General features: G+C 55.6%; 2 protein-coding genes across 2 annotated transcripts in view; one reads left to right on the top strand and one right to left on the bottom strand.

The window, feature by feature from the left end:
• ADGRA2 (adhesion G protein-coupled receptor A2) overlaps positions 1–16,625 on the top strand; it is a 35,150-nt gene extending 18,525 nt beyond the window's left edge. The window contains exons 4-20 of the mRNA XM_040490404.1: positions 4,126–4,197; positions 4,455–4,526; positions 4,682–4,753; positions 5,040–5,203; positions 5,621–5,834; positions 6,336–6,500; positions 7,103–7,301; positions 7,809–7,958; positions 8,084–8,245; positions 9,023–9,247; positions 9,444–9,660; positions 10,568–10,776; positions 11,700–11,827; positions 12,139–12,262; positions 12,723–12,868; positions 13,382–13,471; positions 13,702–16,625. Coding sequence (XP_040346338.1) covers positions 4,126–4,197; positions 4,455–4,526; positions 4,682–4,753; positions 5,040–5,203; positions 5,621–5,834; positions 6,336–6,500; positions 7,103–7,301; positions 7,809–7,958; positions 8,084–8,245; positions 9,023–9,247; positions 9,444–9,660; positions 10,568–10,776; positions 11,700–11,827; positions 12,139–12,262; positions 12,723–12,868; positions 13,382–13,471; positions 13,702–14,968 — 3,676 coding nt within the window. The 3' untranslated portion in view covers positions 14,969–16,625. The remainder of the gene's footprint in view (positions 1–4,125; positions 4,198–4,454; positions 4,527–4,681; positions 4,754–5,039; positions 5,204–5,620; positions 5,835–6,335; positions 6,501–7,102; positions 7,302–7,808; positions 7,959–8,083; positions 8,246–9,022; positions 9,248–9,443; positions 9,661–10,567; positions 10,777–11,699; positions 11,828–12,138; positions 12,263–12,722; positions 12,869–13,381; positions 13,472–13,701) is intronic.
• Positions 16,579–20,911, bottom strand: BRF2 (BRF2 general transcription factor IIIB subunit). Its single transcript, XM_040459879.1, has 4 exons — positions 20,649–20,911; positions 19,662–19,721; positions 18,882–19,203; positions 16,579–17,904 (listed from the first exon to the last, which is right to left on the bottom strand). The coding sequence occupies exons 1-4, from the start codon at positions 20,800–20,802 to the stop codon at positions 17,175–17,177; spliced, it is 1,266 nt and encodes a 421-aa protein (XP_040315813.1). The 5' UTR covers positions 20,803–20,911; the 3' UTR covers positions 16,579–17,174.
• Positions 20,912–24,582: the final 3,671 nt, after the last annotated feature.

Raw genomic sequence — 24,582 nt, 5'->3', positions numbered from 1 at the left:
CATCCGATGCTTTGTAGCATATTTACACAGTCGTGCAGTCACCACGACCTCACTTTAGAGCATTTTCATCGTCTCCAAAAAGCAACCTTGAATCATGAGCAGCCACTCCCCATTCCTCCTGCTATTTCCTAGCCCGAAGCAACCGCTCGTCTGCTTTCTGCCTCTATAGATGTGCCTATTCTGGACATTCCCTATCAATGGAATCATGTCATGTGTAATCTCTTATAGCTGGCTTCTTCCACTTAGCCTAATGTGTTCAAGGTTTATCCATATTATAGCATATATCAGCAGTTCATTCCTTTTTATGGCCTAATATTCTGTTGTGTGAATGTAGCACAAATGCATTATCAGTTGATGGACACTTGGGATGTTCCCACTTTGGGCCGTCTTATGAATAATGCTGCTGCGACCATTTGCGTTCAGGTTTCTGTGAACTTCTCTTGGATATGCACCTGGGTTCTGTAGTTTCTCTGCCAAACTGGTTTTCACAGCGGCTTGCACCATTTTACACTGCCACCAATAATGCATAAGGGTTCTAGTCTTTCCACACCCTCGTCAACACTTGCTGTTGCCTGTTTTTTGTATTGTAGTCATCTCAGTGCATGTGAGGTGAGAGCTCGTAGTGGTTTTTCTTTGCATTTCCCTAATGACTAATGGTGCTGACCATCTTTCCATGCATTATTTGGTCATTTCTGCCTCCTCCTCCTTGGAGAAATGTCTATGCAAATCCTTTGCCCATTTTTTTTTTCCAGCAGGTTTGTTGTTTCATTATTGAGTTGGAAAAGTCCTTTATATATTTTAGATAAAGGTTCTTATCAGATATATTTTCTCTCATTTATATATTTATATATTCTAGATAGAAGGTCCTTATCAGATACAGATTTTCTCTCATTCCCTGGGTTGTCCTTCACTTTCTTGATGATGTCCTTTAGAGAGGAAGAGTTTTAAGTTTTTATGAAGTCCACTTTACCAATCTGCCCCTTTATTGCTGATGCTCACACACTCATTCTTACACACTCAGCTTCCTGAGCTCCAGCTTTCCCAAGGGTAGAGGGTATGTTTTGCTCTCAGGAATCCCACCCCCGCCCCCCATGCCTGACTTCTGCCATCGGGTCCTTCTCCTCCAAATTGGCCCAGGTACAGGGAGAAGGGTTTGCCTAGAGTCAAGGTAGCCTGCTCTGGGTTGGGCGAGGGGTGGTGGGGAGGGGAGGCTCCATTCATACACTGCAACTTTCCCAACCTACAAGACCTGGGCTCTGTGGAAGCAAGGAGAAAGTGAGAGATTCCACATCACAGAAACATCTGTTCATCCTCGTGACCTCAGCTAAGAAATGAAGGGATCGGATTTAGACAATCCCGAACAGGGGGTTGTAACCTGGGTGCCACAAGCCCTCAGAAATCATACAGTGTTGGGTGTAGTGCATTTTTCTGAAGCAGGAGTCCGTAGCCATCATCAGATTTTCAAAATGATGTGCTAAAGCGAGAAGCACCAACCTATAGGGACCTTGCTGGTCCAAAAAAAAAAAAAAAAAAAAAATCCAAGTTCTATGATAGTATTTCCTCCTGCTGCTAGAGAGGGTACAGCCCCAGAGCCACACTTCCCCTGCCTTAGGGTCCATGACCCCATCAGCCCCATCAGTGAGCAGCCTCCGGCCTATGCTCCTCAGGAGAAGACTCAGGCCTGGCCTGCCTGGGCTCTGGAATGGAAGGGCTGCCTTGGTCACCCCTAAAGCCACTCTGTGGGTGTGAGGCAAGGGAAAAGGAGTGCCAGCGCCCAGGGGGAAGCTCCCCTCCCAGCGCCGCCCCCCCCCCACCCATGGTTCCGGGCTGCAGGAAACCCAGGGCAGGAAGGGGCTGGGGCCCCAGTGGCCGCCTTGCTCCCATCTGCAGAGCATCAGTGGGGCAGGCGGGGTGGGGGTTCTCAAGGGGGGCCGGGGAGGAAATGAGAATAAACACAGTGAGCAGAGAGGGAAGGGGCGGGGGGCTGCGGCCTCAGCCCCTTGGCAGCCCATGAAGGGAAGTGACACAATGAGGAATGTGTTTCCCTCTGCCCGTCCCCCGCGTGGGGGTGGGAGGCAGAGCCCTGAGAATGGCCAGACCCCAACAGGGGCCAGGGGGCACATGCTGGAACAGCACTGGAGGGGGTGCTGTGAGAGTAAGGAGCCAAAAGGGGGGTGCCGGGCAGGAAGGGCAACCCAGGCCAGGCGGGGCACCTTTCCTGTCCCTCTCCAGTGTCCATGCTGTGCGAGCATCTAGGGTCTGCATACTTGCACAGTCCCCGCTGGGGCACTACCAGCATGCCTGGGTATGGAAGCCATCCCTTCTTGAGGAAGCTGGCCCCTTCTGCTGACTTTCCCTTCTTTCTCAAGGGACACGGGGTTATGGAGGCCACGTCCTCGGTATGAGAGGGAGCTCCGGTATGAGGACCCTTGGCCATGGGCGGGACTAAGCAGCGTGTTTTATTTCTCCTCTTTCTCTCTCTCTCTCTCTGGGTGTTTTTGTCCCCAGCTGGGACTGTCTGTGCGAAAACAGGCCCCCTGGTGGGATGGCACCCCCCCCCTCCATCCTGGACACCCATTTCCTCTCCCAGAGCTGGGAGCGGCTAGTTAACCCCCTCGTGCCCATAATCCACAGATGTCCCTGAGACTTTGGCAGGCAGGGCCAAGTGCACCCTGTGTCATTCTGGGCTGGAGGGTGGTGGGCCTTGGAAAGCAGGCTGGCCCCAGATATCTCTGTCAATCTCCACCTTCTTGCACAGGCCCTTTTGACAGGTTGATTACTCCAGGAATCCCCCACCCTTGCCCTCTGCCTCATAATCTACCTAGATGCCTGGGGTGGGGTGGGAATGCACAGAGAGCACCATGGAATGAAGGGAGCAAACAAGGAGGCAGCAGCCCCCAGCCCACGGTCCCAGGAGGGGAGGCAGTCTGGCTGAGCAGGGAAGTTTCCTGGCGCATTACTCCGTGAGGCTGCGCGCGTGCTGGAGTAGTCCTTGAGTAGTTGGGTGAGTGGCCAGCTGGTGGTCTAGACACCAGTGGCTGTGCCCAGGAAGCAGAGGATGGGATGCAGCCAGTGGGCCAGTGCTCACTTTGGTCCTCAGTGGTCCCAGATAGCTGCCAGTCTGCCAGGTTTTGAGCTGGGACCAGGTAGGCACTGGTGGGTCCCCAGTGGGCAGGAACTGCCCCTTCAGCTCTACCCTGCCACCACTGGGGGAGGTGATAAAAGGGAGGGAGGGTTGGAGTGTGGCTGTGTGGTTGAGCTTGAGCAACCAGACTCTGGGACAGACAATTTGCTCCTCCCGGTGGGTGGCCTTTGGCCCCCGTGAACCCCTGGAGGGCAGGTGCACCACCTTCTTCTGTCTGGACCTGCTCGGGCTCAGCCCAGAGATGGTGTTTCCCTTGCCACTTTCCCTCAGTACTGTGGGCTCCTAGGAGACCATGGGGAGAAGGCAGGTGGACAAACCTTTACCCCCTCAGCCTTGCCTTCCTCACCTGAAGAATGAGGGATCACTGGGCGGGGCGGGGGGTGGGGGAGGAGGAGGACGGTAATGGTTGTGCCCTGGAATCAGAGACCCAGGTCAGCACCCAGGCGGTCATCAGCTGCTTGACCCATTTCCACACCTGTCAAATGGAGAGATCAACATGGACAGGATGGCTATGAAAATACCTCCCCCAGTGCCACACTCCAGGAGATCTTACCTTTGGATAGCAATTTACAAAAGACTTTCACATCCATTTTCAAGTGGTGCACACAGCAGCCCCTGTGCGATCCTGGGTAGCTCGGATTGGAGCGACCTGGAGCAAGGGCTCCCGGCTCCCAGTTCAGTGCCGGCTCCCCTCCTTGCTTCCACCACGTGCTGCTTCTGTGTCCCAGGTGGCCCCACCCCGTCTCTTGGCTTCCATACGCTTCCTGACACCCTTCTGACCAGCACCCCTTGACAGTAGCTGGGGTGGGCCGCGGAGATGCGTCTAAGGGGTGGGATCCTTCATCCAGCCTCCCAACCAGCACTGAGGAGATTTAGAAGGAAATCTAGTTCTTGTCTGGTAAAAGTGAAGCTTCTCCACCCCAGGAGAGCATGTGGCCCAGACAGGCAGAGGTGTGAGTACTCCCACTTGCCTCCCACAGGGACCTGAGGAACAATGTCATCAGCACGGTGCATCCCGGGGCCTTCCTGGGCCTGGGAGAGCTGAAGCGCTTGTAAGTGGCATGTCCTGCTCCCCTAGCCCTGGGGACGGTCCCCTGGGTCCCTTCTCGTTTCTCCACTCACAGCGCCCCTGTCCCCAACACGCTGTATTGCTGGGGCGGGGGGCGCTGATGGAGGAGACACCTCAAGCCCATCTCCTTGTTCATCCTACTCCCCACACGAGCCCCGGCCACACACTTGTGTCCCCCACGAGTGGATCCACGTGCTGCTACGTGGCCAGCTTGCTGAGGCTGTGTGTGTGTCTCTCTAGAGATCTATCCAACAACCGGATTGGCTGTCTCACCTCTGAGACCTTCCAGGGCCTCCCCAGGCTTCTCCGACTGTAAGTGAGGGGCAGTTAGTGGGGAGGACGGGCCTGGGAGGAGGGAGGGCAGCACCAGACCCTCAGAGTCCCCTGTGTTCCCTTCACCCACTCCTCCCTTCTCTGGCTCAGGGAGACCCTGAGATCCGGGCTCACTGTTCCCTGCCCCCCTGCAGAAACATATCTGGAAACATCTTCTCCAGTCTGCAACCTGGGGTCTTTGATGAGCTGCCAGCCCTTAAGGTTGTGTGAGTATCTATTTCCAGCCCAAGGACTCAGACCTCTGCTTCCTTTCTCTGCCCAGGAAGGACACATGCAAGTATCATGACCACCGTGGCCAGCCTTATGCATAGGCAGGACAGGCAATGGCTGAAAGCATCATACCTGCCTTCCCACCATCGCCAGGCTGGTGGTGGCAAACGCATACCCAAATGTGCCCTTCCCAGCCTCAGTCTCCCTCCCAGGCCTCCAACCCCACCCCCTGAGCCCACGCCCCCTCCGCTCTACTCTGTGGCCCCTCTACCCATTCTGCAGGGATCTCGGCACTGAGTACCTGACCTGCGACTGCCGCCTGCGCTGGCTGCTATCCTGGGCCCGGAATCGCTCCCTGCAGCTGTCGGAGCACACGCTCTGTGCCTACCCCGGTGCCCTCCACGCCCAGGCCCTGGGCGGCCTCCAGGAGGCCCAGCTGCGCTGCGGTAAGCACGCCCTCACCCTGCACCCTTGGCGCAGATGTGCTCCTGAAGGGCCCCAATGGCTCGAGGCTCCCCCTGCCTCTCATTCTCCAGGGCATCCTCTCCCTCAGATCCCCCTGGGCGTCCTTCTCCATCAGCTGTTCCTAAACTTTCTTTGGGGCTGCTGCTTTGTGTTTGCATCCGGTCCCACCTCCTGGGATGACAAATGTGCTGCCACAGGAGCCCTTTTCTTTGCTTGCCCCAAACCCGCCCGCCCCCTCCTTGTGCTCTTATCTCCAGAGGCTTTCTCCTGCCCCTTTTTCCCCAGCCAGAGTGGGCTCCAGTGCAGCTCCACTCCTGGCTCTACACACCACGCCCCTGCCCCCGGCATCTCGCACGCTGCTGCACGCGGGCCTCACTGCCCTGGTGTCCCCCCCACAGAAGGGGCCCTGGAGCTGCACACGCACCACCTCATCCCGTCCCTGCGCCAAGTGGTCTTCCAGGGTGACCGACTGCCCTTCCAGTGCTCTGCCAGCTACCTGGGCGAAGACACCCGCATCCGCTGGTACCACAACCGGGCCCCCCTGGAGGGTGACGAGCAGGCGGGCATCCTCCTGGCCGAGAGCCTCATCCATGACTGCACCTTCATCACCAGGTACAGGCCCTGCTGCCACAGTACCCATCCCCCGCCCGCCCAACGCCCTGTGCCCAGATGTCCTTGGGAGTACATTCATGGGCGTTAAGAGTGTGCTTGTGTGTGTGCCTGGAAATCCAGGACTCACGGTCTGGATAGGGGAATACAGATTAAATGCCTGATAGAAAAAAAAAAAAAGGATCACATCTGACTTTTCTTTAGTGCCTTTACAATGTAAAAGCTCTATTATCAGACTTAATCTCTCCAATAGACTTGTGAGAGAGGTATTATTATCTCCCTGATACACACAGGGAAATTGAAGCCCAGGAAAACAATATCTTAAGGCCGATGGGAGTATGTACTTGTATCCCTCACTCAGTTAAAGGAAAAAGAACCCCGAAGCTCAAGCCCTGCACACTTAGGCCAGGGTGACTCGGGTGGACGAGGCCGGGGCACTCAGAGAGAGTGGCGCGGCCACCTGGAGCACCTCACCAAGCCGGCCCTCCCCCTGCCCGCCTGCAGTGAGCTGACCGTGTCTCACATCGGCGTGTGGGCGTCAGGGGAGTGGGAGTGCTCGGTGTCCACGGCCCAGGGCAACGCCAGCAAGAAGGTGGAGATTGTGGTGCTGGAGACCTCGGCCTCCTACTGCCCGGCTGAGCGAGTGGCCAACAACCGCGGGGACTTCAGGTGCGGTCGCCTCTGCTGCCCCAGAGGACCCCCCCTCCCAGCCCCCACCCCCGCTCCTGCGTCTGACAACACCGGTGAGCAGGGTCTCCCCATCTGCTCTGAGATGCAGACAGCACTTTTGTCGTCCAGCTCCAAGTGCCACTGTCCCGCTGCTGTATTGACAGAGCCCTTGTCTTTTGGTATGAACTCCCCATCTGAGATGTGCTGTGCAGAACAGGAAGTTTGGGTGGATTTTTTTGTTTCTTTGGTTTGCTTCCTTACATTAACAGTACACAGAACTCTCGCACAACAAACATGCCGTAATATCCCAATGGCCCCCTCAGTTAGCGAGGACGGGTCTGTTCTCGCTGTTGTACAGCTGAGAATACTCAGGGGCGCCAAGGCTAAGTGACTTGAACTCAGGGCTCCGACTCTGAACACACACAGAGAGAGAAGGTGGGGCTCGGGAGCCCCTGGAAGGCCAGTCCAAACTCTCGCTTCTGAAGCCCTCCCCCAGGTCCCAAGGGGCCCGAGAATCTAGGTTCTCGAGGGCAGGGGAGGGACCCTTGCTCTGAGGGAAGGAAGAGCCTGGGGCAACAGCAGCCTCCTGCTTCTACCCCCAGGTGGCCTCGAACCCTGGCCGGCATCACAGCCTACCAGTCCTGCCTACAGTACCCCTTCACCTCAGTGCCCCTGAGCGGGGGTGCCCCGGGCACCCGAGCCTCCCGCCGGTGTGACCGAGCTGGCCGCTGGGAGCCCGGGGACTACTCCCACTGTCTGTACACCAACGACATCACCCGCGTGCTCTACACCTTTGTGCTGGTGAGGCCAGGAGAGGAGAGGGGCAGGGGGCATCCCGTCTGCTCTGGGTCGGGAAACGGGAAGGAGAGAAGCCCGCTGGCCCCACGGGGCCCAGAGGCCCCCTCACGGCCACTCCGCCGCCCCTCCTGTCCGTGGGCGTGCGCGGTGAGGGGCTCTTGTTCTCTCGATTTTCTTCTTCCAGGCAATTCAGACCACCCCCTCCCAGGGCCACCCCGAGCATCTTTAGTCCCAAACACAGCAAGGACAGCCTTAAGGGGGAAAACAAGGACAGCGTGAGGTCGTCCCATTGTCCTTATGCCAGTGGTGTTCGGAGTGGACAGCCTCGAGTCCTGAGTTCATTCCTTCCTTGTGCCTCCTGTCTCGATTAGACCCAGCTGGTGGGCTAGACCCCTCTCCCCAGGCACCGGCACCCTGAGCATCAGCACAGACAAGGGGGCCCCCTAGGGGCAGTTCTCGGGGAGAAGGAGCAGAACTGGACGGTCTCCTTTCTCCCCTCAATTCTCCCAGATGCCCATCAACGCCTCCAACGCGCTGACCCTGGCCCACCAGCTGCGGGTGTACACAGCTGAGGCGGCCAGCTTCTCGGACATGATGGATGTTGTCTATGTGGCTCAGATGATCCAAAAATTTTTGGGTTATGTCGACCAGATCAAAGAGGTGAGATTCAACCCGGCCTCTGGGGCCCCTGGAAACCACCCTGTCCCTTGCTCAAGCCTCTTGTGTCCCCGCCCCTGGGCCCCAAACCCAACTCCTGCCCTCAGTGACTCCCTGCCCCCCGCCAGCTGGTGGAGGTGATGGTGGACATGGCCAGCAACCTGATGCTGGTAGACGAGCACCTGCTGTGGCTGGCCCAGCGTGAAGACAAGGCCTGCAGCGGCATTGTGGGTGCCCTGGAGCGCATCGGGGGGGCTGCCCTCAGCCCCCATGCCCAGCACATCTCTGTGGTAATATGGGTCAGCTGGGAGGAAGCTCCTTGGGGAGCCTCACACTGGGAGGGACCTTAGAATCAACGGGGGCCAACCCTCGCCAGCCAGGACAGACACACTCCTCTCTTCGGGCAGCAAGTCCTCCAAGTATGCACCTGCCGTGCGCCCAGCTAGCCAGAGCACGGAGCATGACTCAGTGGAGTGGAATTCTGTTCCGAGTTGTCAGGAGCAGTGCAAAGGAGAGGGGGCCAGTGAGAGGGAGAAGTTGTGCAAGACTTCACAGTGGGGAACGGAACCGTAGCACCAGCCCAAGGAACTAGAGGGGCTTGGGATCAGGGTGACAGCACTGTGATGGAATGAGGAGTGATGGAGACATCTGTCCCCTGAAAAGAGGGTGAGATCACCAGGGGTGGCTTGTGAACCCATTAGCAACCACAGGGGAGCAAGATGCTCTGCTAGGCACTTCCGGAGGTACAAGGAGGCTGGACGTGGACCCTGCTCCACGGTTTAGTTGGGGTGGCAGAACTAGTATCTGTTGAGAAGTGAGCAAGATACAAGGTAGGGTGTGAGTGGGAGGAAAGGTCTTAGGAGGAAGAAGGTGCCATCGCCAGGGGTAGGGGAGACTCGGCAGCAGACCTAAGACTGCCAGGCCTTGGGAAGATGGGAAGGAAGAATGCATAGGGGGACACAGCCTGAGCAAACCCGCAGAGAGGGACCGTGTGGTCTCAGCAGGAAGCCAAGAGAGAGCCGCCAGATCTCAAATGCGGGGGGGAGTGACAAGTTCCCTGTCCCTAGAACTCAAGAAACGTGGCATTGGAGGCCTACCTCATCAAGCCACACAGCTACGTGGGGCTGACCTGCACAGCCTTCCAGAGAAGGGAGGCGGGAGTGCTGGGCATACGGCCCGGAAGCCCCGGCCAGAACCCCTCCCCGGAGCCAGAGCCCCTGGCCGATCAGCAGCTCCGCTTCCGCTGTACCACGGGGAGGCCCAGCATTTCTCTGTCGTCCTTCCACATCAAGGTGGGCACTGGGGGAGGCGTGTGGGGGCGGATGCTAAGAGGGGATGTGCCCAGATGCAGGTGCCTCGTGGAAGCGGGTCCTGTGAGTGGAAGCTGCTCCAGAAAAGGCATAGAGGGGAGGGGGGAGGGGGGAGCCGTTAGGCCTTGGAGTCCTAGGGGGTCCTAGATGTCTCTGAGGAACTCCGATGTCCCCCCAGAACAGCGTGGCCCTGGCCTCCATCCAGCTGCCGCCCAGTCTGTTCTCGTCCCTTCCGGCTGCCCTGGCTCCCCCTGTCCCCCCAGACTGCACCCTGCAACTGCTTGTCTTCCGAAACGGCCGCCTCTTCCGCAGCCACGGCAACACCTCACGTCCCGGAGCCCCCGGGCCTGGCAAGAGGCGTGGCGTGGCCACCCCTGTCATCTTTGCAGGAACCAGTAAGGCGCTGAACTCCCCACACCCCTTCCTGCCCTTCCCTCACCCACAGCACCCCCTAAGAGCCTGGGGGAGTGGCAGAGGAGAGTGACCACACCCCATTTCCCAGGATGATAGGGGACAGAGACATCCTGTAAAGGACTGCTGGAGAAAAGCCTCAGGAAGACATTGGGATTTATATCCCAGATTTGTCAAATTGCAAGAGTTAAAAACACAGACCCTTGACCCACCTTGGCCTCCCTCCCTCCCTCCGACCTCCTAACCTGGTGCCAACTTTCCCTCTCCGGGTGCCCCCACTCCCTCCATCCCCGAATCCTCACTTCACCTTTTGTTCCCTGAGTACAAGTACCTTCCACTTTCCTGTCCCTGACCCCAGCCCCAGAGTCCCCTGTTTTCAGGTAGGTCACCACCATTCATTCGGCACTTGGAACAGGCCACCTCCCAGTGCTTTATTTTTCTTTAAAAAAAATTTTTTTTTAAGTTTATTTATTTATTCTGAGAGAGACAGAGACAGCGTGAGCAGGGGAGGGGCAGAGAGAGAGAGAGAGAGAGAGAGAACTCCACACAGGCTCTGCATTGCCAGCGCAGAGCCTGATACGGGGCTCGAACCCAGGAAACCACAAGATCACGACCTGAGCCGAAACTGAGTCGGATGCTTAACTGACTGAGCCACCCAGGCGCCCCCTGGTGCTTTATTTTGATCCATCCCTGTGTCACCCTGGTGAGACTGACCACCTGGAAGGCAGGGCCCGAACTGGCACCTAACCATGTCCCGAAGTCCGGCCGGCGCCCAGCCCGCAGGCGTTCAGTGCACGCTCGGGCTGTTGTTCACTCGCCGCCACCTAGTTCCATACAGCCAGCCTCCCCGCAGCCCGGTTCCACCCGTGTGGACCTCCCTGTCTCCCGCAGGTGGCTGTGGTGTGGGGAACCTGACCGAGCCAGTGGCCGTCTCGCTACGGCATTGGGCTGAAGGGGCCGAACCCATGGCAGCTCGATGGAGCCAGGATGGGCCGGGCGGCCCTGGGGCTTGGAGCCCCGAGGGCTGCCAGCTCCGCTCCAGCCAGCCCAACGTCAGCTCCCTGCACTGCCAGCACTTGGGCAATGTGGCCGTGCTCATGGTGAGTGCGACAGGGGCCCAGAGGCTGGGAGAACTCCGTGGAATGTGTGGGAGGTGAGAATGGGGGTGTTCGGATCACCTGGAGCCACAGAGAACTACAGAGAGGACAGCAGCCTTATCGGGCCTCGTAACTGTAGGACTCATGGGGAAATGCCCCTCTGGCCTTCCCCACACCTTTTCTTTTTTTTTTTTTTTTAATTTTTTTTTCAACATTTATTTATTTTTTGGGACAGAGAGAGACAGAGCATGAACGGGGGAGGGGCAGAGAGAGAGGGAGACACAGAATCCGAAACAGGCTCCAGGCTCTGAGCCATCAGCCCAGAGCCCGACGCGGGCTCGAACTCCCGGACCGAGAGATCGTGACCTGGCTGAAGTCGGACGCTTAACCGACTGCGCCACCCAGGTGCCCCTCCACACCTTTTCATCTTTCAGGAGACAGGGAGGTTCTGCCTCCGCTCATCGAAAGAGATGGACCTGGAACTCCCCAGCCCGGTCTTCACATCCTGCACTGAGACCCAGATTGTTAAAGTGGAAAAAAAAAAAAAAAATCTGGGAACATTTCTCCTTTCTGGTCACCCCACTCCCTCACCACATTTTGCACCCCGCTCTCCCAGATCAGCTGGATGATAGAAACTTCCACCTCTTTCCTCATCCCCGATTTTCAGGCTGAGGCTCAAAAAAGCTCCCTGAAGGGCAAAAGACTAGGAGGGAGGAATAGGCAGGCAGTAGATGATTAACACTGCCTAAGACTGACTTCCTAAGAGCGAACTCACATCACTTACATCTTCACCTACCTGGACGGACTAGGGGCCAAAGCTGACAGGGCTTGGGGAAAGGAAAAGTGGCCTGGGGGGCTGGCCAGGACTCCGTGGGGTGGCCTCTACCCCTGGCTTCCTAATACATCCTCTTTCCTACTCTTTCTAGGAGCTGAGTGCCTTCCCCAGGGAGGTAGGGGGCTCAGGGGCAGGGCTGCACCCTGTCGTGTATCCCTGCACCGCCCTGCTGCTGCTCTGCCTCTTCTCCACCATCATCACCTACATCCTCAACCACAGGTAGGAGCGCCCGCAGGAGGGGTGGGCGAGGAGGGAGGGCTGTGGGTCTCACCAAGTACTGGCCAAGTGTTCCTTTCCCCAGTGGGGCCACATGACTTTCTTGGGCCCTTGCCTAGCATTTTATTTGCAGGGTCTAGGGCTGGAAAACACACCTTGGGGGTTAAGCCCTTCTTGCCCTGGGGCCTCTATCACACTCGCACACATGTATGCACATAGATATCTGCCTTTCCCTCTTGCTCTCTGAATTACCTTGAGACCCCATGGACCTGATCTTGGGCGGAGTGGCCCATTAATTACTGTTTCTGGGGCAGCTCCATCCACGTGTCCCGGAAGGGCTGGCACATGCTGCTGAACTTGTGCTTCCACATGGCCATGACCTCCGCCGTCTTTGCAGGAGGCATCACACTCACCAACTACCCGACGGTCTGCCAGGCAGTAAGCAGGAGAAGGGGCTGGAGCGGGGCGGGGGGCGCTCCTAGATGAGTGATGGCAGCCTAGGCACAGAGTCTGTGGGTGCAGGGGGAAAAGGGGACTCATGCTACCAGGCCCCAGCTCCACTGTTGTGTCCAGCCTTGCTGGGGTCGGGGGCATGAGAGGAGGGGAGGTAAGAAGTAGAGAAACTATGAGATGGGTCTTCAAAGTGGAGAATGGGGTCTGCAAGGAGAGGTCAGGGACAAGCCAGAAAGCAAGAGCAGGGGTGTCAAGTCTCCGGAGTGGGAGAGAACCCCGGGCTGGAAGTCGAGAGGGTGACCACAGGGTCAGAACCTTGAGGAGGATCTGGGTAGAGCTGGGGATGGGAACCTGGGAGGAGCGGGAGAACGCTGCGCACTGAGGCTCTGGGGGGGCTCCAGTCGTAGCGGCCCCGTCCCCCAGCCTCAGTGGCCTCACCCTGCAGGTGGGTGTCACTCTGCACTACTCTTCACTGTCCACACTGCTCTGGATGGGTGTGAAGGCCCGCGTCCTCCACAAGGAGCTCACCTGGAGAGCGCCCCCTCCACAGGAAGGGGACTCTGCCCCGCCCGCTCCCCGTCCCATGCTCCGGTACATGCCTCGACTGTCAGCTTTGCAAGGGTGAAGGGTTCAGAGGCGGGTATAGAACACCAAGCTCTGTCCTCCCAGGGTGGATGCAGGGTGGGTCCAAGATCCTGGGAGATCAGGCTCCAAAGAGAAAAGGCCCTAGGTGGCACCAGGTTGCCCAAGGCCATGGGGTGGGTGCACCCTTAGGGCTTTTCCCGCATGACAAAGCCAGGGAAGGAAGAGACTCCAAAGGGCATTGGACAGGGATCCTGGCCACGTGAGCAGCACCCTGATTTCTGCAGTGTTTAGGGTGACAGAGCAATTCTAGCCTCTGTCCCTTACAACAGTCTTGGCCAAGTCCCCTAGGAATCTACTGAGCCTGCCCCGTAGGGGCCTTGCGTCCCAGGCAAAAAATTCTGACAGAATTTAAAGGGGAAAGAGGATGGGAGAGAGACCCTGAGTCAAGGTTTCCGGGCACCTGGTTCCAATTCCCTTCGTTCCCCATCTCTCTGATCCCCAAACCCCATTCCTCCCCAGGTTCTATCTGATCGCTGGAGGGATCCCACTCATTATCTGTGGCATCACAGCTGCTGTCAACATCCACAACTACCGGGACCACAGCCCCTAGTGAGCGCCGCTGCCTTCCCGCCCCAAACCCACCCACCCTGACACTGGACGCCTTCTACTTCCCTGGCAGGGACACCTGCCAGGCCCGCTCAGCCGGCGACCCACCCCAAACCCATGCATGTTGACTCAGCCAACCTCTGCTTTTCCGCTCACCATGTCCTATCACCCCAGCCACCCAGCCACCTCAGACGTGCTCCCCCTCCTCATCCACTGCCTGTGTCTCCCCTCAGCTGCTGGCTGGTGTGGCGTCCAAGCCTAGGAGCCTTCTACATCCCGGTGGCTTTGATTCTGCTGATCACCTGGATCTATTTCCTGTGTGCAGGGCTGCGCTTAAGGGGTCCTCTGGCACAGAGCCCAAAGGGGGGCACCAGCAGGGTCTCCCTGGAGCCAGGGGAGGAGCTCAGGGCTTCCACCAGGCCCAGGAGCAGCGGCCCCTTCCTGAATGACTCAGGTTCCCTTCTGGCTACTGGGAGCGCGGGGTTGGTGACACCCGGGCCCCCGGAGGATGGTGACGGCCTCTATTCTCCGGGAGTCCAACTGGGGGCGCTGGTGACCACGCATTTCCTGTACCTGGCCATGTGGGCCTGTGGGGCTCTGGCCGTGTCCCAGCGCTGGCTGCCCCGGGTGGTGTGCAGCTGCCTGTACGGGGTGGCAGCCTCCGCCCTGGGACTCTTCGTCTTCACCCACCACTGTGCCAGGCGCAGGGACGTCAGGGCCTCCTGGCGTGCCTGCTGCCCCCACGCCTCCGCCCCCCGCCCCTCACCCCGGGCCGTGCCCGCCGCCTCAGAGGACGGTTCCCCTGTGTTCGGAGAGGGGCCTCCCTCCCTCAAGTCCTCCCCGAGCGGCAGCAGCGGCCACGCGCCACCCCTGGGCCCCTGCAAGCTCACCAACCTGCAGCTGGCCCAGAGTCAGGTGTGCGAGGCCGGGGTGGTGGCCCGCGGGGAAGGGGAGCCAGAGCCCACGGGCTCCCGGGGGAGCCTCGCGCCCCGCCACGCCAACAACTTGCACCATGGGCGCCGAGTGCACAAGAGTCGGGTCAAGGGGCACCGCGCGGGGGAGGCCGGCTCCAAGAACCGGCTCAAGGCGCTGCGCGGGGGCGCGGCGGCCGGGGCGCCGGAGCTGCTGTCCAGCGAGAGCGGCAGCCTGCACAACAGCCCGTCCGACAGCTACCCGGGCAGCAGCCGCAACAGCCCGGGCCTCCAGCTCGAGGGCGAGCCCATGCTCACGCCGTCGGAGGGCAGCGACACGAGTGCGGCGCCACCCCCCGAGGCGGGCCGGCCAGGCCAGCGCCGCAGCGCCAGTCGCGACAACCTCAAGGGCGGCGGGGGCGGCGCGCTGGAGAGGGAGAGCAAGCGCCGCTCGTACCCGCTCAACGCGGCCAGTCTGAACGGCGCGCCCAAGGGGGCCAAGTACGACGACATCACCATGACGGGCACGGAGGCGGCCGGAGGCGCCTGCATGAAGACGGGGCTCTGGAAGAGCGAAACCACCGTCTAGGGCGGGGGTGGGCGACGCTGTAGGACAGGCTGGCCATGTGGCCCTGTCACCCAGGCTGCTGGGGGGGAGGGGGGCGGGGCCTCAAAGACGTCAACCGGTACATCAACGGGTTTGAGGTAGAGGCGCCCATGGCTGCGGCTCGGCACACCAGCTTTAGTCCTGGAGGCTGGGGAAAACACAGGGGTAGGCCTGCCACCGCCCAGAGCGCAGTCCCTCTGGGGTAGCGACCATCCCAGGACCACAGGCATGATACATTTCCGTCCCAGCCCAGGCTGGTTTTGGCAGTCAAATCGGTGCCGTCCAGGATAGCAGGGGAGGTCCTACCAGCCCGTGGAGTGGGAGACTGCCCCCCCAGAGCCCCCAGGTGGGCTCCTCCTTAGGTACTCCCCACAGCTTATCCACCGTGCCTCACTGATGGTCATCGGCCTGATCAGGAAGACACAGATGACAGGAGCTTGAGAACAGCGTTCTCTCCTCACTGCCCTCGTCAGAAGTCAGCCCGCTGTGCCTAGATCCTAGGGCCTCTCCCCAACCTTGCTCTTGGCCAACCAGGGGGCCAGCCTAGCAGTTGAGCCAGATGACCAGGACCTATAGGTGCTGCTTTTCAGATAAACTATGCAAGAGAAGGTAGAACCGTGTGAAAGCAGCTCTGGAGATGGAGTTCTAGGGAAGGGGGTGGGAGCAGGTGGGAAGGTTGCACCATCAGGGACGGTGGGACACTTCCCACAGGAGTGGTCCACACACCACATGGCAGGGCTGTAGACGGGGCGTCCCAGGACAAAGCCAAGGCCCTACACCTGAGAAGCTGACTCTGCCAGATGCCTGGGAAGGATCTGAGGGAAGTAGAGAGTCGTAGTGCTTAGATTTGGAGCTGAAGGCAGTCACGCCCTAAACCTGGCCCTATAAACAGTGCTCCGAAGAGAGGCTCTACCACAAGGCTGCAGGTAGTGTTGGGGAAGCACTTATTGTTCAGTTGCAAGCCCCACACCCCTAGTCTCAGCTTTCTAACACCATGGGGCTGAGGAAGAGACTTCCCTGCCTCCATGAGGCCGTATGGAAGGACCAGTCCAAGAACTGACCTCTAAGTCAGGTTAGGGAGAAACCTCCCAAACATCAAACTGGCTTCCTGCCTCACAGACTCCCAAGCTGAATCCCTCAAGGTATCAGGTAGGGTCCCTGCAGCTCACTCGGGCCCTGTGCCTTCACTACTTTTAAACACCAGCACCCATATTTTCCCCCAACCTAAAAAGTCACCACCAGCCTTTTACTAAAGGACCCAATGAAGGTGGAGGGAAACCTGGGCCTGGTGAAGAACAGGAAAACAAGACCTGGTCTAGGTCCCCTCCCAGCGTCCATGTCACTGCAGCCTGATCACGAAGGCAAAAGACATAAGGGAGGGGAGAAAACCCACACACCTTGGGATGAATCCTGTTATTTATGCTTGCTGCACAGACAATATTAGACAAAAAGAAAAAAAAAAAGCTTCGTATTATTCTTCCACATATGCTGGCTGCTGTTTACATACCCTGCCAATGCCTTAGCACTGGAGAGCTTTTGCAATACGCTGGGGAAAAAAGGGAGGGAGGGGATGAAAAGTGCCAAAGAAAACATGTTTTTAAAAGCTTGAGTTTTATACAATAGAATGTTTTCTAGCAGATGCCTCTTGTTTTAATATATTAAAATTTTGCAAAGCCCTTGAGCTATAACCTTAGTCCACCCACGGTCCTTTTGTTATGAAGTGGAGGATTTCATGACCTCATACACAAGAACCCATCGATGCCTATAGGTGGACACTGGGCCCACAGCTGCCCGGTTCCCGTCCTCTGGGGGCTGATACTGTTCAAGATACCACCCGCTCCACACCAGCAGCAAGGGCCCATCATCGGGCCTGTAGCAGCAGCACTGTACCCGGTTCAAACCAGGAAGAAGCCTGACCTCCTCCAACCAGTCTAGAAGGAAAGCCATCCCACGTAATACAAACATGAGCCACTTCTCCGGCACCAAAGGACCGATTCTCTCCAAGCCAATGGTCCCTGCACTGCTCCCAACTTGTATTCCAGGACCCAGGGTCCAGGTAATTGCAGAGTCCCTCGGTTCCTTTAAACAAGAAAACACCTAAGGACTTACATATGCTGATTTCTCCAGATAGGACAGGATTATTATTAAGCTGCTGTCAGAATGTGGTGAGTGCTCCCCCAGATGTACATCAGGGAGGGTTAGAAACACTCCTGGCAGCCTGTCTTGCAGCTTGAGCTTTTTCAAAGTCCTTAATTTCCTGAGGGGTACGCAAATACTGCTCTATTTCACTATCAGATATGTTCTCATCTCCGGTGACTGTGGAGACTGGGGGTGGGGGGCAGATCCGCTTTGGGGGCTTCAACATGCAAGGTGGGAGGAGAGGGGTGGGACTAGCTGGCCGCTTCCCCTCAGGCAAATTTAAGGAACTACTCGCCACCTCCTCTTTTCCCTGCTCTGGCCCCTGGCACCTTCCCCGCAGCTCCTTCTCCCCAGCTTCCATCTCTGCCGTTCCATCGCGAAAGGCCTTGCGGACCAACGTGTGGCGGTGCTGGAGAAGGTCACCGATGTGCTTCACCACAGAGCGCTTGTCGAGCTTCAGAACCTGCAGCCAGGCCAGCCGCTCGGCCATCCGCAGCAGCACGGAGAGCAGCTCCTGCAAGCGGGAGGAAGCGGGGTAGGGCAGGTCCACGTTCGCCAGTTTACAAAAACGGGCCAGGGAACACGTCAGCCGATGCGAAGGCTGCAGCGACTGCCATGCCAGAAAAGTAGCAGCAGTGATGACAGGCAAGGGATGCCGCCCAGTCACCAGCCACGTCTCATCCGCCAGCTCCACCAGCTGCAATGTTCGCGACAGCATCTTCTCTTTGTCTTCCACGTATTTGGCTGGCACAGACGGGGAGGCTTGGAACAGTCTGAAGCTGAAATGACCAAAAGGACAGTCTGGTCTCGATGCCCACAGGGGAGGGGACTGCTCTTCCCAAGTGAAGAAAAGCAGTCCACTCCAGGTGGGCTATTCTGTCCTCTTGGAACAAATACTCAAACTTGCTGGCAGCGGGTTTATACAGGTGCTGAGAGAAGACAGGCTGCGTCTCCCACCCGTGAGGTGAAGGGCAGGAGCATGCAGCGGGGGAAGCTAATGTGTCAGCGACCCCGTCGGCCAGTATTCTCCATGCTTTACACATGCTCTCCTATCATCCACTCTACGCCCCATTATGTGCATTTATAGTTAAAAATCTGGCCCAGAGTCATCCAGCTAGGAAGTAACCAAGCAAACCCAACACAACTTGACACTGGTAGCCTGTGCCTTCTACTCTATTTTCAGAAAAGAAAAGGAAGAAGAGAAGAGAAAATAAAAGAGAAAAGAAGAAAAGGAGGAGAGGGGAGGGGAGAGGAGAGGAGAGGAGAGGAGAGGAGAGGAGAGGAGAGGAGGAGAGGAGAGGAGAGGAGAGAGGAAAAGAACGTGGCTCCTAAAGAAAATAAAATGAAAAAAAAAGCAGTAGCTTCCACCGCCGGCCCAGTCACTAACATCTTGTCACCTCCACTTGCAGATGATCCTGCTGAGGCAGGGCGGTCGCACACAGCCAAGCAGGCCACGCACAACGCGAGAGCCACAACTCAGCGGCCCGGTGACAAGGCTGATACCTGCGCTGCCTACATCAGGCATCAGGATGCAGTAAAGGCAAAGGGATTCGGAAATGCCAAACAGTTTAGAAATGTGAAATGGAATCAGCTTTATCGACAAGTACTAGGAAGAGAGACTACAAGAGCACGAGGGAGGGAGAATATAGATTTTCCTCCCAAATCCCTTTAGATGCACTTTGGTGAAAAAGTGACAGGTAAAAAGATGGAGGGCTAAGGGTCCATCCCGTCCCGGGGGTTCCCGGTAGGCAGGTACCTGCTACAGTACGTCTTCACCAGGTCTGCCAAGCACAGCGAGGGCACATCCAGCCCCAGGAGCTTCACTATCTGCATGTAGGTGCCAGAAAACACATCCAAATCCGCATACAACAGGGCGCAGACGGTTCCCATGGTTAGGGGCCAGTTATGCTGTCGGCAGGTGATCAAGACACAGCACCCAACTAGCACCTCCTTCTTTTGCAGCCTGGCAGCACGGATGCCAGAGTGCCGGTACGCCTGCTGGTAGTAGGCAACTGCTGTGTCCTCAAATGTCGATGGCAACTGCAGGACTCGACAGAGGTCTCTCACTCGGCGGAGACCTAAGAAAGCCCACAGCCAGAGTCAGAGGGGTCAAAGGCACTACTGAGTGGCTCCCAGCAACTTCTGCTACACTTGCCTCCCATACCAGTTGCACAAATGATGTGCTTTTCTACGATGACAGGAGTGACGCTTGGTGAGGTCATTCTAAAGACACAAAGAAATCTGGGGAAAGAAGTCACATTTCAACCCACCGCTCTTCAGGGGCTGGTGTGATTCAGAGCCAAGCCAAAGTGTGATCTGGGATGCTTAAATCAACCTTTAACATACCCCTGACAAACCCACACTGTATACTGAATTGCCGCCTCTCTTAGACCATCTCCATTCTTTATTTCGGACTACCATTCTCTTCTACTCTACCTTACATAGCAATGCTGAAATCAGGAAAAGCAAGAGGATGGGCTGGACCATCAGAAGAATTTTCTTTAAGGCCACTGTCTCATAAAAGGTTGAGTCTCACCTCGTTGCTGGCTGCGGCTAACTTGATCGTTTTCCCCTGTGCTTCGGGAATATGTTACTTCTGTAAGATAAGGGACAACAAATAGCTTTGTTTAGCCTTTATTCACCAGACCCCTGGCCTCCCGCCACACAAAACCAGGGAGAATTCATATCATTAGGCTCTGCTCCCTGTCTCATGAAGGTGCCCATTTTTGCACATTAAAAGTCCATCTGGTTTTCTACGTTCACAAGCAGTATCAAATACAGAGACTGAGGGGTGCCTGGGTGGCTCAGTCGGTTAAGCGGCCGACTTCGGCTCAGGTCATGATCTCACGGTCTGTGAGTTCGAGCCCCGCATCAGGCTCTGTGCTGACAGCTCAGAGCCTGGAGCCTGTTTCAGATTCTGTGTCTCCCTCTCTCTGACCCTCCCCCGTTCATGCTGTCTCAAAAATAAATAAACGTTAAAAAAAATTTTTTTTTTAAATACAGAGACTGAGGAAGGTTAAGACTGCACTAAAGTGGCTTCAAGAGTTCCAAATTTGCAGCCATCTCTCCTGTATATCCAATCCAGGCAATTTTCCTGATTGCTGATTTTGAGGGCTGCACTGGTCAGGGACTCAGAAAGAAAGGAAAAAAAAAAAAAAAAGATGTGTTTGTCAATTAGGGCTAAAGGCTCCTTCGGGCTCATACTTGTCCGCACTTGTAAAGAATTCCATCCGTCCATCACACCCAAACTAGATAAACTGAGTGAAACTCTTGTTTCTCTGTTTCATTTGGTCGACGTTTATGAGACCTAATACATGCCAGATACCGTACCAGGTGCTAGAAAAACGCAGAGGAATGGCCGTCCCTGCCCTCCTGCAGCGCTCCTTCACTTTAGGTCACTTTCTCCCGTAGTTAAGTGTACACGTGACAACGAGAGGGCGTGAGAGGCATAAGAGGAATCTGATGTCAATCCCTCCACCACCCCAGCCTATACCCACGGCCCTGGAAAGGCCGGCACAAATACCTCGGAGGTTGCCCTCGTCGCTGAAGGTGGTAGTAAGGACTCCCTCGGTGACGACGCAGCCACAGTCTGAGCACACCAGCTGGCTCTGCGAATAGTGAGAGTCTTCCACGAGCTCAGTGGAGCCGCAATCGGGGCAGTGGCCTCCGCCCGGCATGTCACAACCCAGAGTCTCCGAAGTTTTCAGATATCTACTCGCACGTCCGGAACAGCAACAGCGCGGAAGCCGGTACTAGGAGGGGAGCCTTCTAAGCGCTGCACCTTTCTCTTCCGGCCAGAGCAAACGCGGTTTACATAGGTAGTTCTGTACGCCAGCGGAGCGCCACTTCCGGTCCTGGTCTCTGCGGGCTCGGGTAGAAACGTGAGCTAGGAGAGAAGGTTCCTGGTGTGGACCGCGTCTTCGCCTTGCCTTCCCCAGGCGTCTGCGGTCGGTTTGAAGTGGGCCAGACCGGGGCGGGGGAGTTAAATTTAGGTGAGATTTCTTCTCACGTGGACACACATAACAGACAAGAAATTGTGGTCATTCCCAAACAAGTCTAACTTCTGAAATGCTGGAGAATCGTAGATTCTCTGTTACTCTTTGGTAACAAATGTTGATTTTGGCCATAGTACAAAGTGTGGTGAGAAAGCAGGAAATTATGTTCTACTCTCCAGAGTGGCTTTCCCAGGCAAGTTGTTTCCTGTCTATGCAGTCTATTTTTCTCAACTATAGAATGAGGGAATTGAATTAAAATCCAGAGTGACAAGGGGCGCCTGGGTGGCTCAGTCGTTTAAGCGTCCAACTTCAGCTCAGGTCGTGATCTCACAATTCATGACTTCAGGCTCCCCTTCGGGCTCTGTGCTGACAGCTCAGAGCCTGGAGCCTGCTTCAGATTCTGTGTCTCCCTCTCTCTCTGCCCTTCCCCCCTCCAAGCGCTTGCGCGCGCTCTCTCTCGCTCGCTCTCTCTCAAAAATAAATAAACATTAAAAAAAAAATTTTTTTTTAATCGAGTGGCAAACTCAAATGCTTTCAGAGACTAGGCAAGGAATATCCAAGGGAGTTGATAGTGAAAGAATATGGAGTGATGAGGCTTTGGGCAAACTGGAGGGTTCAAGCAGATGTAGATGTTTTAAAACCGAGCTTAAGCTGAGCTTTAAGATATTCCAAGATTCTGCTACAAAGTTCCTAGCTTGCTATAGTATAACTCAGAGAATCTTGAACAAAATTGTGCCTCTAGTGATGCCATCACAGAAACCAAGCTTACAAATTTAAAATTATGTATGTTATGTTTGAATATAAATTAAAAGTCGCCAAAAGAGTCATGTAATCACACTCGTTAAGAATAAAGATTTTAACGCCTGAAAGGTTTAATCCATTGTGTCTGAAAAATAAGAAAGTTGAGTTAAATGACAAGGACCACCAAAGTCTGTCCATATGACTCCAAAAAAGCAGATGGGAGTCATCACAGCACACGTGCCTAAAGTGTGTGCGGGGAATCTGTTTCTCGGGCCGACAATGGAGAATTAGGCTCCTGGCATCAGTAGATTTTAGGAGCTGTTCTGGGCTTAATTTCAACCTTACATTGGGGGTTGGGGCCGGAAGGTAAGATCAGCACTTTTCCCTGAGAACAGAAAATCTTTGGACAGCTCCTGTGCAGAATGGATTGAGGAATACGGATGTTTTGTCAGCCCCTTAACAAATTGGGATACTCCCTTGAGGAATAAGGTACAGGTTACAGGTTACAAGATAAGATACAACTGCCTTCCTTAGAAGACTAATAAATTCTGCGTCCTAGAACTGAAAAGATTTCAAAATAAAAAATGGCGCTTACGAACCTGAAGAGACAGACGACACAGTGACCATGTATCCAGAGAGACCTCAAAGGATTGGGGCCTCAAAAAAGAAAGGGATCTGAGGAGACAGGGCGGTAGGTTCTTTTAAAAGAGCTGTAATCAGTGGTCGGTACAGAGGACTCTCTGTATGCCTAATGAGACTGTGAGTTCCCTGGACCACAGTGGGGAACAAGGGCATCTCTGACACAAAGATTGCGTATTACCTGCAATCCAAGCATCAGCTTTCCCTGCTTCAAATGTTGCTTACCTTTAGTATAAATTGGGAAGGAGGCGCTGTGCCTTACAAGGATTGCCCGTTCAACGGAAGCCCCTCCGGCTCAGAAGCACCTCCCCCTCTGCTCACAGCTGTTCCCCTCCCTTACTACCGCACGACGGAATTTCCTGCACCTCGGATCTCTGTGGGCTAGCCGCATGCTCTCCCACTGACCAGTCGTCAGTTGACCTGGGAGCACAGAGCAGCCAGACTTCCATTTTCTCCTTTTCCGCACCAGTATCACGAGACCGTTCATGCACCTTGCTGAAGGGTGGAGGAACTTAAGGTGATCGTAACATAAATGAGAAGTATGTTTGTAAAATGGGAAATTTCCTAAGACTGTCCTCCCAGTTCAAGAGGTAAGCATTTAAAGAACAACCAAACCATGGGTGCCTGGGTGGCTCGGTCAGTCGAGCCTCTGACTCTTGATTTTGACTCCGGTCATAATCTCACGGTCATGATCTCACGGCCATGAGATGGAACCTGTGTCGGGCTCCCATACCCATGGAGCCAGCTTAAGACTCTACCTCTCCCTCTGCCCCTCCCTGGCTCGCTCTATCTCTCTCAAGAGAAAATAATAATAATAACAACTAAATTTTAAAAAACAACCAAACCAAAATACCTTCAAAAGCGGTCACCCCCCTCTTTTCCAGTTTCTTTCCTTGATGTGCATACTTAAATATACCACCCCATCCCAAAAAGACTGCTTTCTCAGAGCATGCAGACCTCTTCTTTTTAGAGAAGTCCCACCTACTACCCCAGGACTGGGTCACACTGGAGTGTTCACCTCCTTCCCCCAACCCAAGATACAGTAATCCCCAACAGTTCATTCCCTTACATTTGAATTACTCGCTCCAGCCCCACACCACAAGGGGGCTTCAACACAGTAGCTCTGGGTGGGCACTGGCATTCAAAGTCTCCTCTAGACTTGCCCACTAGTGCGAAGTGTGTGATAAGGATTTACTTCTGGCTGTCCAGCAGATAAATTCTGATAATTCCGGCATGCTTGTGTGTGCACAAAACACCCCTCAGAGACATCCATTAGTTTTAGACACTACAGTCGACATCCCTACGGGGGTGGGGAAATATGTTCCCAAGAGCAACATAATTGCACTGGGAGTGGTTCTTTACATTACCCTACAGAACAGCATCAGACTCCTCCCACCCCCAATTTTGTGCAGATCTTGAACCTAACTACATTAAAAAAAAAAAAAAGTGGGATTTTACTAGAGTCCTCTGCCCATGAAAGTCGCGTTAAAATTCTTCTTTTCCCAACATTACTCTTAGTAAAATGGAAGAGCGGTGTTATGATCCTTCAACCAGCGCCTATAAGGGGTAGCGGAGTGAGTGATTCTCTTTTCCAGTTACAAGTGTGTGACACCCCAAGGGCCTGGCCCTCAGACAGGCTGGGAGGTAGGCAGAACCCAGACCAGAAGATGGCGCTCTCTAGTAAGACTTAAAAGTCCAGGGGCGCCTGGCTGACTCGGTCAGTAGAGCGCGCAACTCTTGGGGTCCTGAGTTTGGGCCCCCCACTGGGGGGTAGATTGTACTTAAGACTTACAAAAACCAATTTTAAGGCTTGTAAGTCTGGGGTTCTCCACTCTCTGAGGAAGAAGTTCATTTATTTGCCTTTCTCTGGAAATTAGGACCGACACAACCTCCTAGTGCCCTTCCTGCTGTTATAGACTCTTCTAAGAGTTACCGTCATTCAGTGATAGTGATGATCTGTTTACCAGATGCTCCTCAAACCCCTCTCCCCCATGCAACCCCCACCCCCCACCCCAGCCTCTGAAACTGGAACCATGTTTCTTGTCTCTGTATAACCAGTGCCCACATGGTGCCTGGCACACG

The sequence above is a fragment of the Herpailurus yagouaroundi genome, unplaced genomic scaffold, assembly GCF_014898765.1.
Source record: "Herpailurus yagouaroundi ecotype Mexico unplaced genomic scaffold, PumYag 28, whole genome shotgun sequence".
Classification (NCBI taxonomy): domain Eukaryota; kingdom Metazoa; phylum Chordata; class Mammalia; order Carnivora; family Felidae; genus Herpailurus; species Herpailurus yagouaroundi.
This window is presented reverse-complemented; position numbering and strand designations above follow the sequence as displayed.

Excerpts from the sequence above, each read along its gene's own strand:
- BRF2 (XM_040459879.1), bottom strand. The coding sequence starts at position 20,802 with ATGCCGGGCGGAGGCCACTGCCCCGATTGCGGCTCCACTGAGCTCGTG. Across the intron at positions 19,722-20,648 it reads CGACGAGGGCAACCTCCGAG|AAGTAACATATTCCCGAAGC; the intron begins GTATTTGTGCCG and ends CTTATCTTACAG. Across the intron at positions 17,905-18,881 it reads GTGAAGACGTACTGTAGCAG|CTTCAGACTGTTCCAAGCCT; the intron begins GTACCTGCCTAC and ends TGGTCATTTCAG.